This window comes from Toxotes jaculatrix, chromosome 18, assembly GCF_017976425.1.
Source record: "Toxotes jaculatrix isolate fToxJac2 chromosome 18, fToxJac2.pri, whole genome shotgun sequence".
Taxonomy (NCBI): domain Eukaryota; kingdom Metazoa; phylum Chordata; class Actinopteri; family Toxotidae; genus Toxotes; species Toxotes jaculatrix.
Window position 1 is genome coordinate 4,124,451 of NC_054411.1, and position 14,358 is coordinate 4,138,808.

Sequence of the window (14,358 nt, forward strand, 5' to 3'; positions counted from 1 at the left end):
TAAAAAGCAGGTAAAATTTGCTCCATCTCGACCAGCTAGAATATTAAAATGCTGCTTACATACTGATGCATCAGTAATAATTCAGCAGTCTATGAAAATGTAATGACAATGATGGAGAGTATTTATCCACATTACTAATGTCCTGTAAAAGTTTGTTTGTAAACAATGAATGCAGTAGTCTTCCCTAAAATATTTTCATGCTATATTCACATTATTAGTTTTGAGATATCTGCCTTCAGCAGCTATGATAAATTTCTCCTCTCACCACAGAAGAAATAAAATAGTTTGAGCTTGTAACTCTCAGGTTTCTGTGTTTGTATTTTTTTTCTCCATAATTAGATTTGTTTTCAATTTATCTATCACTGTGACAAAGTCTTATCCAGCTAGCTTTATTATGGCACGTTGTACATGTCACATTACAAACTCAACATTCTGGGTTTCTTGGTTCATACAGCACATAAAAAGATCAAGAAGACATTGCATGTTTTAAACAAAGAACAGAAGGAATCTGGAGGCTGCTTCCTTTTTACCACACACACATTCAGTCAAACACCAGTGTGAGAGTTTATCTGAAATTTAGTCAACCTGTATAAATCACCCATGATGTGAGCCTGTACTTCCTCATTGGTTTCCTATGATTTGATTTGTGTCATTATGAAGAAAATCATGATACTCACATGCCAAAGAAAGAGCTTTGATTGCTGTTCTGTCATCATTCCTCCTCTCCACACTCTTTGTGAAAGACTCCTCCCTAAAGTGATTTTAATAAATCTGTCAGGAAGGGATTTTTTTCCACAGTGTCAAGAAAAGGTACAACAAGGTACAACCAAAAACTCTTTCATTGTGCATACAGGGCATGAATAAAATGTAAACCTGTTCTGTAATCTCAAGTATTTTGCCACAGTTAATGCTAGATCGTATTATGTTTACTCTCAATGCTAGGCTTTTAATTTGAAATGGACTCAAACTAACAATCAGTTACTAATTGGCCAAATATATATTTTTTTATAAAATCACAAAATAGTGAGCGATGCAAATACTTGATAAATCTCCAGTTTGACAACACAAACCCTGATTCTCAAAACACATCTGGTAACAACTTCTTCTGTCTAAAACAAAACACAGGTCAAAGGAAACTGTACAAAACCCATTCTTATATGTAAATGTAGCATTACATGTGGGTGTATGTGTACATACACTGTGACATCCATCCACGCAGACTTTGTGCACAGCATTATTTTACACACAGGACTGAAGGTAAACAGGTTGCATTGAAGTGCTACGAGATCTTTCGTTGGCACACGAGGAGTAACATTTACAATATTTACATCTGAGATTAAATAATCAGTTGTCATGCGTTTCTTAAAAACAAAACAGTTCTGTAGAAAATAAAATTCTCACATTCCATTTGGATATCTCTTTGTTTTGTTTCTGTCCATGTGTGGAACTTATTTTAATGGTTTGAAAAAAAAAAAGAACATTAGTTTTGAACAGCATTCCCTAAAATTCATATCTTAAATTCTCCTGTTGAATGTATGACTGGTTCTTATACTGTACAGGATGCATGAGCAGTAAGAATTAACATTTTGCAATTGGCATCAAGTTGAATTAAACTGTAAAACGTAAAAAAAACAAAACAAAACATGCTACTAAAGGTACTCCAACAGGAGTCACAATAAAGCTGACTGACTGAGCAGTCCTGTGAGTGGGATCCCAAACCCTGACACGCTCCAGTGCAGCTAAAGAGAGTGACAGTGTGAGGAATATAACACCTCCTGAACTACAAACCTGCTTATGTTCCCTGTCTTTGAAGTCAAATAAATTCAAAGCAAACCTGAATAAATATGACATGAGGAAGGAGTGATCCTTTGAGGAAGTTGACAGTAAGACTGTGATTTTTGGACATTAAACTGGCCTTTGGCCAAAAGAGCTGTCCATCTGCGGCAACACCCCAGACAATGAGGTCATCCTATCCCTTTGGCTTTCAGTTTATGACCATCTGACCAGCCCTGCGTCAGGACTGGACTGGACTGGTGCAGGATTAGGGTGGGTGGGGTGTGAAGTTCCTTCTCCAGAAGATGCAAGTGGGGTTGGGGGGTGGGGGGTTAAGTTTAGGTCCGCACCCAGCTGAGAGGCACCCAGAAAGATTCCCGTTCCAGCCTTTCCAAAATACCTCGCAGTTCTGCACAGGCACTGGCTGAGTCCTCCTTAATCAGGACCCGGTCCACCAGGTGTCCATACTGCTGATCGATCTGAATCGCAGACTGACGCATCTCCTGCAGGTCCTCGTCCTGTTAGAAAAGAATAAAATGAAGGGATTTATATAAACACATACACATGCAGAGGTTGGATTATCTGATGGATGAATCCTCTGAATCTGATGAGAAAACAGGACCCACTGTAACGCGGCCATGCTCTCCCCCTCCTGGCGAGGTGGCGGCACTGCGGCGTCGTCTGCTCTCAGGAACCCGAGGTTTGACAAATATTACATAGGGCTTGAACTCTGCCGTCCGCAGCCTCTTCAGGGCCTGGAGTGGTGACGTATTTACATACAATGGAGTGAAGGGTAAAATGGAGGTCAGAAAGCAAACATGACAGGACAAAGCCAACGGTGACACATCAGACTCTTGACATGATGAGCAGATCTGATGTGACTGCCTGTAGGATCTCTAACTCATGACATGTTATGATAGCAGACTGTGATGCATTTGGATGTATATTAAGTAAGATGGGCTCAATGGTTGAAACACGATTCCTACCTCAGGCTGCACATCCACTATACACATCTTATTCTTGGCCTGTACAGAACGGATTGCCTCTATACTGGTGCCATACTGGTTCTCCTTGTATTCACCGTGCTCTATGAACCTGAGGAGAAGCAATAACCCTAACGTAAGCAGGAAATAAATCGTACTTCGACACAAAGTGAACATGTATCAGTGTAAACGCACTTATTATTCAAAGCATCTGCATCAAATTGCTGTTTTGTGACAAAGTGGTACTCCACCCCTTCCTTCTCATGAGGTTTTTTGGGCCTGGTGGTGTCTGCAGGAACATAAAAGAGGAAGAATTTAGATGTATGTAATTACACAGCGTACAATAATGTTGGTTAATTGTTAATCACAGTGTGTATAAGCGCTGACAAGTGCGACTCACGAGGTACAGCTACGGCATAACGATGTGGGTTTTCAGCAATCACCCGCTGTTTGAGTTCATTGATTCGTGCCCCGAGAGAACCTTTGGAAGCCGATCGTGGGTTCAAAGCAGAGAAAAAAAATAAGGATAGTCAATTTCACATCATTGTGTTGATTAAGCTGTTGGTAATGGATCATCAGTATGTTGTCACACATGCTTTAATCCACTAGATGGCATTGTCATCACAGGAGAGCGTTTGTGCCTTTCTTACCTATCAGAACCACCAGGCGAGGCCTCTCACTGGGCCTTTGCTGGTATCGGGTCACCTCCTCATAAGTCAGGAACTCAGAGTCTCCAGGATCAGAGCCCTCTCCGGATGATCCTTGCCTGTCCTTACGACTCAGCCGGAAACTCCTCCTTAAACCAGCTACAGGGAGGCCAGAGACAGGAGGAAAGAAGGAGCAGGAAAAAAAAAAAAGAAGATGATCTTGGGTCAGATGCCACAAGCCAGAAACAAATTTACATAAGATTATATAACACATGAGTAGAGTACTTCACTCTCATGATGCAGATATGATGCATTTCTGCATTTTAAAAAGTTATTAGATAAGTGCAGTGAGCAAACAACGGTTTGAATTAAATCAAGACCAACCCATTGACAATCATGCATTAAAAAAACCTGTGTAAACAGTGCACATGGATGAAAATAGCTCACTCTTATTTGAAGTATAAATACTCGATAGTGTGAGAGATTAGCTGAACTTGGAGCCAATTACACGTCATGCTTCACTGAAAAACTGGATCACATGCAGCTGACGGTAAACATATTTAACTCTTTTATGCAAAACATTCTTTGTATTACTTTTTAAACTACTTTTCTTTCAGCAGTTCAAAACAGATTTCAGTGACCCAACACAGACATTGTTTTCCAACATTATGTTCCAAACAAGGCATGCTGCTTTGAACGAGGCTACAGTGCTGAGGCAGGTCAGACAGGACACCCTGGCCCTGGGAAACGCCACGTCAATGGCAGAGAGTGACTGCAAATGAGGGTCTCCCATGACCAGGACTGTCTGTATCCCCCCTGTCAGTGGTGTGTACCTGCGGGAATGAGCCGGGCACTGTACCTGAATAAAATTCCCAGGAAAACACCTGGCCACAGGAGGGCGCCACCGCTTTACACTTAGGAGAGACTATAACTGGCGTTAGAGCATCACACAACCCAGCCTCACACCTCCACACAGGGTGAACGAGCAGCAAACGTGCCTGGGTGAGTGTGCAATGCGTCCAACGCAGCGGGGCCCTCATGGGGGGGAAGGAGGGGGTGTTTCGGGAAAAGGGGAAGCAGTGCACTGGCAACAGCAGCCGGGGCAGTTAGTTAGATGTAGGGCGGGAGGGATGCAGGTTTAGGAGGATCCAAACACTGCTGGGTCAGGGGAGGTGGGTGGGTTGATGGCAAGGGGAGGGTTTTACAGCTCCAAGCAGAGTGCAAGATACCAAGCACGAATACTGTTTTTTGTTTTTTGTTTTTTTTACAGCGAGGAGGTACTGCTAAGCTTTCAGCTGTGTTTACATCGCTCCTTGTACTCATCATCATTCCAGCAGCTCGCAGGATGTGGGGGAGCAAATTGGGGTCAGGTTGGGCTGAAGCAGGGTGAGGGAGGGGAGGTCAGTGGTTGGCTGAAGAGGGGTTGAGGATAAAGGGGACTAATGTGTTCGTTCCTCCCAAATTGGAATTCAGCAAAACCTGTTATTGCGACATAAAATGCCTGGCTGCCTACATAAATGCAAAAAGTACCAACATTTTATCGTAGCTGTAGTAACTTGTGGTGATATTTTATTTTATGGGTCCCCACATCCTGGAAAGAACAGTAATTTGGTTCTAATTAAGGAACAGGAAAACCTGTATTACTTACTGCAAACATTGTTCTTGAATATTGTGCTTAATGTTTTTGCGTGTTCAGCTGACCTGCTGTGCACTGGCCAATTATACTGTCAGTTATTTGGAATTTATTGTACTAAGTGTAGTAACTGACTTCCTCTTTTGTTCCCTTAAGTAGCACCAAATGACAAGGTTCTTTTCAGGAAACTTCCTAAGAAATAATTAGGAAATGACCAACACAAATTCTGCTCTAACCAAATCATCATTATTATATATAACACAGTGTAAGTTTGTGTTGCTTCTGTGCTGTAATATGACACTTTGACACATGCCTGAACTATCTGTTAACTCTAATTATGCAGTGGAGTCTCTGAAAAGGCAGAGCTGTTACTGGCTCCTGCAGAAGTGTGAGACGATACTTCCTACACATTTTTTCTGCTTCATCTTCCTCTCATGTTTTGTACAAACACTGGAACAGGTTTTGTTTTTCCTACATCTGCATGTCTTCCCTCCCTTTGGCACGTATGCAATTATGAATCATCATCCATCTCTTTGATTTCCCTCCTCACGGACACTGATTTTGATCCCATCTCTTTACCCTTCGAAAACCTTCACCCTTCCCCTTATCCCTCAACCCCGGCCCCCAGACGGGTCAGCCCTACAAGCAATCAGTTTGACCCCCAGCCCAAAGCAACCAGGGAACCAGCGCACAGCCAGGCTGCAGCAGGCAAAGAGCAGACAGGGAGAAGGAGGTGGAGAAAGATGTTCACGCTCTCACCTATGTACTGTCCATTGAAATAGCCCTCACAGTCACAGTCCTCTGTAGGGAGGCAAGCAGGGAAAAGAGGGGGTAAGCACAGGGTAAGAGACCTGGAAGAGTCAAGGAGTAGGGGAGGTGGAAGAGTTAAAGAGCGGGGCAGGCGGGCTGTGGGCGCTGGAGAGGGCAGGCGGGGCCGACAGGCAGCAGGCAGGCAGACAGCAGGAGGCAGCCAAGAGATAATGAAGGAACGCTGTTGGAGGCAACAGCCACTAACGAAGGCTTGATGAGCAGAGCAGAGAGGAGAAGAGAGGAGAGGAGAGGAAAGCAGAGCAGAGCAGAGGAGAGGCCGATGGCTCTCCCTCATCTGTAAAGGACCCAGCTGTGAGCCAAGTCTCTGTGACCCACACACATGTAAACAAGCCTGGCCTTGCTATTGTTGCACAGCTGAGACAGAAACTGCGTCACATACACAGATCCATAATTCCTAAACAAAAGAAGAATGTGACGATCTGTACTGATTTTAGAAAACAGACAAAGGATGAGTGGACTAAAAAAAAAAAAATCTCTTGCAGCACAGAAACAGAATAAAATGACATTAAAACAGCGTCTATAAAAGGCAGCTGAGTGGAAGACGAGGAGGAAAAACAGAACAAAAGATAATAGGGACTGAGGATGACGCAGAAAAAAAAAAAAAGAGCTATTGTTATCTTTAACAACCTCTGCTTGGTTGGACTAAACTCTCCAGGGATGCTGTTCCGCCTGCAGATCACCAGGTACAGCACACACACACACACACACACACACACACACACACACACACACAAAAAAAACAAGCTGCCCAAAGAATCTCTATTCTGGTCTGGTACACTAACAGCAGGAGGGGAGGAATTAAGCTGGAAGCAGTAGAAATCCCAAATGCACACACCGCACTAGCACACATGCAAACTCACTCACACGCACACACACATACATATACGCACTGAGGCCTGAACATTTTTCCACTGTGTATTTTGTGTGTGGATGTTTCTTTGTCTGTTTGTGGCTGCACATGTACCCACCTTTCTCACATCCTTGGTCATCTGACACAGTATGCAGCAAGGAAGAACAAAGTATAGAACATCATTATCAGAGCAGGTAACAGACAGACGGACAGTCACTGCGTAAAAATGGAAATTTTCTGAGAACAAGCTGTGAGAATTTATGGACTCTAAATATAAAATCACTGCCTGCAGTTGTCAGAACGACGTCACTGATGAGACAGGGGGAGACCCACATTTAAACCCCCCCCCGCTGAGATTTAGGGGTACTAAGCAGGGGGCTGGAGGAGCATGGAGGGAGGCCGAGACAGAAGAGTCCCTGCTGGCTTGCTGCTGCGTGGCATAGCAGGGCTTGCTGCCATATTGCTAAGCTCTTGTTGTCTCCCCGTGGCTCAGGCCTAATCGGATCGCCTGCAGCTTATGCGCCACGAAGAGCCACCACTCACATTACCCACTCACCTGGCTGTTTACACGCTGGCCCTATAGTGTCAAGTGAGAAAGTGAGAAGCGAAATGTATTGTTGAGGCTTTGTTCCTCAGCAGGCGCCTGTTGTAACGCTCTCTGGATCTACTTAAGCTGAACTCACAGCTCGCCCGCTGACCAGATGGACCAAGCATGAAAGAGATTAATTCATATTTGTGAATCCTCCCTCCGTCTCTGCGCCCCTCCACCTCTCTCATCCCTCTTAAAAACATGTCTACATAGCAGCACAGAGAGGACGGACAATGAATACTAATGCCTCTGAGAATGCCAATTACTAGCAAAAAAAAAAAAAAGGTCAATAAATGTCAATGAAAACATTGCTGCATTTATCCAGTGGACGAATTATTGTCCCAGATTGGCTGTGACTGAGTACGTTAGCAGAGAAAGGAGAGCTGGTGGTGAGAGATGCTGCAGGTAGTAAACTGTAATTATGAAATGATGCTGAAGATGCAGTGGAGTCCTGGCAAGCGGAAACTTACAGACAGGCTTTTTAGGGGATTTTGGATTCGGGAGTGTGCCCATTTTCATCCTGTAGGCCAGTCGCCTGGAGGAATGCGCAGCAGCACAAAGAGTCAGAGAGGACGAAGGCAGGAAGAGAATCATCAGAACAGAAATACACAGTGAGCGAAAGGTAAGGAGGAAACGTCAGACAGGTGGAACAAAAGATTTAAACATGATAAGACAGACAGGTGAAAGGCCCATCCAAACCTCTTTTACATCTTTTTGTAGTATTTTTCCATTTCTTTGTGGTCATTTTGTGGTTGTGTTTTCGTTGCTACGTGTCTCTCCTAACCCCGACCGAAAAGGCCCAGTCAGGAGTCCATCCATTACAATATTTGTTCAGCCATGCTGATACACTGAAAGACATTTTTCTCATTCATCATCGTTTTAACCCAGAGCTCAGAGTGCAGCACGAACCCACGGTATCAGCGGATCTGTGTTATTTCATCATAAACATTAATTTAACTTACAAAACACCCGGTTTAAGCTTCACAGAGCTCGGTCACTCCTCTGACCTGTGTCTCTCTCTGTGTTCAAGCTGTGTTTATTAATCCAACAGACGCTGCAGTGTTTGGCAGGGATCTCTCAGCCCGCTGAGATCATCTTACTAACGGATTATGACACTTACAGTATCAGCGTGCGCCTATTCAAGGCTGTGTTTCGATTTTTTTTTTTTTCCACGGTGCTTTGATGCTCCATCTAATCATAGTTGACCTCTCAAAGTGGAACACATGAATGTGTATTTAAAAGATTACAAATGGCTCGATAAAATAAATATCGGTGGTGTCTGAGTGAATCATTCAGCCCAGTAGTTTCCACCACAGGGAGTTAATCTGAAGCGTTCTGACACATGATTTGACCTCACCTCTCCTGGAACTGTTTGGAGGGGATGAGTCCGGCCCGCAGGTTGCTGTCTCCCACACGTTTGGCCTGCCACCACGTGGGGTCGTCCTGGGTCACGACCTGCAGGATGTCTCCCCGTTTGAAGGGAAGACCGGCCTCTTGGCAGGGCGTGGCCTTGTCCTCCAACGGGATGTAGTCAAACAAGGCTCTCATATACACCTGGAGGCAAATGTATAGGCTTTGTGAGAACTGTGGAAAACAAAAAGCAGCCTCTGAGGATATTTGCTAGTGTAAATAAACAGGGACGAAGCTGTCTCATTTGCCTTGGAGGCTTGTGTGAACCTAGTGATGATCAGAAAATAAATGACTATTTTTAATCAGCTGCTCACATAAAAAAAAATAATCTGGAACACCCAAAAGGCAGGAACAAAAAGAAAAAAACAGGCAACACCCACAGGCTGTGGTTCGTTTTTTTCCCCCTGTAATACTGAAAGCACACACAGACAATCCTGCTTCATCTCACCTTGCTCTCCTTCAGTCGGTCCTCTTCCTTAATGGCAGGGATTATCTTTAGAGTGATGGAGCCCTGGGACTGGGACTAGATCACAAATAGACAAGAGAAAGTAGAGGAGGGAAGACTGTGACTTCAGCGTCAAATTAAAGACAAATACAGGACATATTTGGCTTAAAGGCAAGTATGAGGTGGATTTTACTCCTAATGGATGAACAGTGTAGGCTGTTTAGAAATACATAAACGATGGACAGATCACTATCATAATCCTAAAGAAAATGATATTTTCTTATTTTACTTTCAGTCCTGTTGTAGACTGTGAATTTAATCTCGAGATGCAGTGGAGTATAAACATACATGAGAACATCATAGCACACAGTATAGAGCTGATTATTGATTTTTATGGAGTGCAAAAACACAAAAATGCATGAACTGACTAGTTTCTGAAGATTTACTTATACGGATAAATACAACTACTGCATATGCAAATATGAAAGTAGTTCAGCTCCTGTTATTTTTTTCACAGGTAAGCAAAGTTTAATTGTTTCTGTTTGAATATTCAAATTACAGGCTGAACTGTAAACAGATTTCCGTGTTATAAAATTGTGAATCAAAAACTGAAACCAAGAAATTTTAACCATATTTATACTAGGACAACATGTAGCCTAAAAAATGTAATGAGACCAGTCCAAAAAATACTCTAAATGAAATACTGTACTTATCAAATTATGCCAGTGTGCCTTTAATTCATCACAGAGTACAGTAGCAATGTCTGTCTCACCAGCAGCTGACTGATCTCATCAGGTCTCTTGTGGATCACAGAGACCCCGTTGACCTCCCTGAGTTCATCTCCGACATGGACCAATCCTGTGAGGATGGGGGACACTGTATGAAGACACAGGCTGAGTGGACAGAAACATCAGTAACAATCCAAAGAGGCTTCACTGAGCTCTCCAGGTCTTTGGGGTTTATCAGTCGTATCTTAACATCAGTATTGTTGTCAGATCCACTGATACAGGCTGCCTCCATCCTCAGCTGTGATCTGTTTAGTTGCAGCCACAACAATGAAACCAAAGGCTGAGAGGAATGAGATCAATATGCTTTTCCCTCAGGAGGGAGAAGCACATAGCAGACGCACAGTGGTGCATCATATAATGTATGCATCTAGCAGACAGAGACTGAGGCCGGAGGCTACTTCTGAAATCTCTCTACAGCTTCTGTCTCCACACTGACCAGAGCTTTTTCTATCACCTGACGCAGCAAGAAAGCGGAGGAAGACATTAATGATTAATGGATACGGACACTGATTGGTTTACTTTCCCAGCATGCATGTTTCTAAAGCCAAATAACACACACACACACCTGCATGTGGCTAATATTTCCATGGTAACACCCATGAAAGGATCTTTGCTCAGCCTATATTGCGTGATTGATTCTCTGGGGACTCGTCGAGAGCTTCGGGTTTCAGCAGCAACTGCACTATTCCTCTCATTTTTCTTCTGCTGCTGCTGCTACAATGCATCTCTCTCACGCCGAGGCTTTGATCTCACTTTCATTAGAGGATCAGGTTTGGATTTGTTATCCCATTCATATATGCATATTATTCATGAAACTGTTTCCCTCGTTTTCACCGGCTGCAAGAAGACAAATGCTGTCACGCTGCTGTAAAACTCAGGAGCCTCTCAGGGCGTCATGGTGGCTGAGTTTGCCTCAAGGCTGTGTTACATTACTGCAATGTCCTGGCTCATGTCCATGCAGGTTCTACTTCTTTAACTGTTAAACAGCAGAAAAAATGTCTCAAAAAGTCATTTTTAAACATTAACATTGCTAATAATTTGTACTCATCTGAGATATCGAAACTTCAGAGGTAAAATGATGCAGTAGAAAAATAAAAATTCATGAAAAGTCCAAAAGACACAGTTTTAGGTAGAATTAACCTTGGTAATCATCACACAGCCTTTTGGAGCCTTTTGGTCATTTCCCTAAGACTAGTGGTGTTGCAAAGCCTAAAACTACAAAGTGACTACAGAGCGACAATTAAATTTACCGCTTCGATCAGCTGCACCTCCTCTCATGATCCGAGCTACGATCACAGCCCCAGTGGCTTCGTCCCGCCTGATGGTGGCTCCCTGGAATACGGGATGAATGAATAGGATCGTTAACAGAAAAGAGCAAAGGCCTCAGTCCCATAATCCCTTCCTCTTCCATCCTATTCTGGTGTTTTCATTTCCACTCTCATCTCCCTATCACAACTCACCAGTGGCTCCTTGTTCTTCACCAGCCTGACAATCTTCACCGACTCCTCCTCTAGCTCGTCCTCAAAGTCATCCGGCAGCGGCGGCAGCACCGGGTCAAAGTTCTTCTGAGCCACAGTGTCGTGCACTGAGAGAACAGCCTGATGGGGACAGAAAAGCGACGTGCTGAGATTACAATGCTGACGTTCAGCTGCTGGGGCGCAGACAGAGCAGCCCGATATCTGCCAGAATCTGTAAACAGCTACAGGGATGAATTGGCAGTCCGACATCGGGGCAAATGAAATCTCTGACTAAGGAAAAATGGCCACAGAGATGCACACTAGTGTGAAATACTGAAACAAGAGCTTCCCATGTTCACATTTCTGAGCAGAAGTGTTTTTTTTTTTTTAATAAGCCAGGTTTAGGTTCATGTGTTTCTCCATGGTTCTTATTCCAAATAATCTACAGTTTTAAAACAGCATTAATATGATGAAAAGTATTGCTGTGTGACTGATGACCAAAGAGCTGCTGAAAAGCGTGTTTACCTTGAGATGCGGTGACGTCAGTAGGTGCAGCAGCTCCTTCTCCTCAGTGCTCATTGGCCCACTCTGCAGCTCCTCTGCCACCTGCCAATCACAACACACACACACACACACACACAAACCGTGAGCCCTGACCTGATGTGAACCCGTGCACGTGTATGCCGGTAACGTGTGCTGCAGTTTACTGTAGAATAAATGCAGACAGATACACAGACATGCACGCAGGGGAAGATAAGTAGCGAGCGGCTGAGGTCAGCAGTTTCCTCACTGATAACTCGTGGGAGCGAGAGAGCAGCAGGATATGGAGTTTCATTAGATGAGCATCGGGATGATTCAGCACTTTGAGGACATTAAAATTCCCTTTTGATACCTGCATCGCTTCTCTGTCGGAGCTAACTCATTGTGACTGACTGCTGGGCCCAAGTGGAAAAGTAATTTAGGGTGTGTGTGTGTGTGTGTGATGAGCTTACATCCTCTGCCAGAGAAGAGGCACTGTGGAGGACAGGTGTTGGACTCTGTCTCTCATACTGTCTCAGCTTCTCATGGATCTGTGACAAAAGCAAATTTGGTTCATTAGAGGACAGGGCTTCATAAAGGAAAGCACCATTTTGGAAAATGCTAAAAGGTCAAGCAAACAATTCCAGTCTAGACACTTCATCACCTTCATGAGGTATCCTAGGCTCCTCTCACTGAAGACGTCTTTGAGGAACATCATGTCCTCTTTGTGGTTGGCATCAGGCCGCAGCTGAGAGGTCAGCAGGGCCAAAGTTTCATGTAGCCCTGTGGAGGAGAGGAATAAGAAAACCATCACATGCATTAAGGTGAACAGATGGAGCACAGCTATCTTCCAGCACTATGGACAGTATGTGTGGAGCATTTGTGCCAGATCGTCTCACCTGCTCCTGCTGTGAGCACCGGCATGGCTTCTTTCATGGGTCAGTGAGGTGAGGAGGGGAAACCTGAGATGAGAAGAAAGAGAGAAATAATAATCAACACCTCCTCATGCACTTTCACACAGACAGTTACTGATGGTGTCTAAGAGGACTTAAAAAAAAAAAAAAAAGAGGTAAAGGGTTGATGTAAAAAAACTACAAAAAAAAAAACAAAAACAGAAAGGTAATGGTGTGTTTCTGTGTTTGTGTGAGCATGTAGAACTGATGTAAAGGCATCAAGAGACCCATGTGCAATAATTACAGCCGTGTATCATCTCCTTGAGCGCTTCATGCTATAAATCCAGGCTGCATTTTCCATTTTGCAGGGCAGTTACCTCATCTATGAATGCGTAAGTGAGCTTGAGTAAGTCCGCTTGCATTATAGAGCCGTACTAGTAAGATAAACAGCCACTGCTGGTACTATTAATCACACTGACTCTCACCAGGCCCACTGAGCTTTGTGTTGCTGTGTGAGAGAGCAGCAGAGTGGGCTACTCTGGCACAAACCTGTATGAAATAGCTAAAGCACTGACTCATACCTCTAAGTGTTAGAAAAGCTGCTAAGGAACACTGATAGGACAGAATGGAGGCCTTCCATCTAACTGCCCATTAATCTGTAGGATGTATGAATCTCACTTGTAACTATGCAGTATACACACTGTTTTTAATCTGTTCTCAGTGTCTCATTCAGGTATTTATGCGTGAAAATGACTCCTGAGGTAAATATTTTTGGCAGAACTGTTGGATCACATTATATTTTACAGGTGTTCCTAATAAAAAGGCTGCTGGGTGTTTATATTCATGTACACTGACAGATCTGTGAGTGACTCGAAGATACAGTGAGCAGGAGCACTGCACAGACTGCTGGATTATCACAGCCCCTACCGATCAATATGCCCTGTCACTCCGCTCGGTGTTCTCCATCCTTCCTCCCTCTGGAAACAGGAGTCAATAACAAACCACAGACTCCATCATGTAACACTGTGGTCTGATGATAAAACACCAGAAAACTGCAGCAAAGCAAAACAATACAGCAAAACTGCAATAAAGAGCATTGGCATTTAAATTTAAAGTGAAATTGAGTATTATCACTTGACCTTTGTTACAAATGTTTGGGTTTAATGTAATATTCTAAGTGGGTAAATATGGCCTGGTTCACGATCATTCTTCAGAAATGTGACATCTGAATAGTGTATGATGTAATCATCCACCACCTACTTATTTACTGTAGTAAAATATTGACAGAAACGCTTTTCAGACTGTTTGGAAAAGGGGCAGAGTCCCGATCGTTTCTCGTCTGGCAGTTTTCTGCTTTGTGTTGTAATTTTAACGGCTTCTTAATGACTTATTTTTAATGTTTTTAATTAATCGATGCCTCTGAGAATAACTTGAATTGCCTTGTTTATATTGTCTTCAGCATGCTACACACAGACTGACATTGTCTTTTTGAGAAAGTTAGCATGCTACCATGGCTTTAACCTCTTAGTGCTGGTATATA

General features: G+C 43.5%; 1 protein-coding gene across 2 annotated transcripts; it reads right to left on the reverse strand.

Annotated features, from left to right (window-relative positions):
- Positions 1-564: 564 nt before the first annotated feature.
- Positions 565-12,883, reverse strand: mpp3a (membrane palmitoylated protein 3a). Of its 2 annotated transcripts, none has more exons than XM_041062753.1 (18): positions 12,825-12,883; positions 12,590-12,708; positions 12,399-12,476; positions 11,932-12,012; positions 11,410-11,547; positions 11,200-11,281; positions 9,934-10,019; positions 9,165-9,239; positions 8,664-8,860; positions 7,777-7,841; positions 6,836-6,856; positions 5,796-5,837; positions 3,407-3,562; positions 3,157-3,237; positions 2,952-3,045; positions 2,760-2,868; positions 2,400-2,528; positions 565-2,291 (listed from the first exon to the last, which is right to left on the reverse strand). In XM_041062753.1, exons 1-18 carry the CDS (start codon positions 12,859-12,861, stop codon positions 2,112-2,114), a joined length of 1,770 nt encoding a protein of 589 aa, XP_040918687.1. In that variant the 5' UTR covers positions 12,862-12,883; the 3' UTR covers positions 565-2,111. The 2 variants fall into 2 exon arrangements, with proteins under 2 accessions (XP_040918687.1, XP_040918686.1); XM_041062752.1 differs by having other exon boundaries at positions 11,932-12,020; positions 12,383-12,476.
- Positions 12,884-14,358: the final 1,475 nt, after the last annotated feature.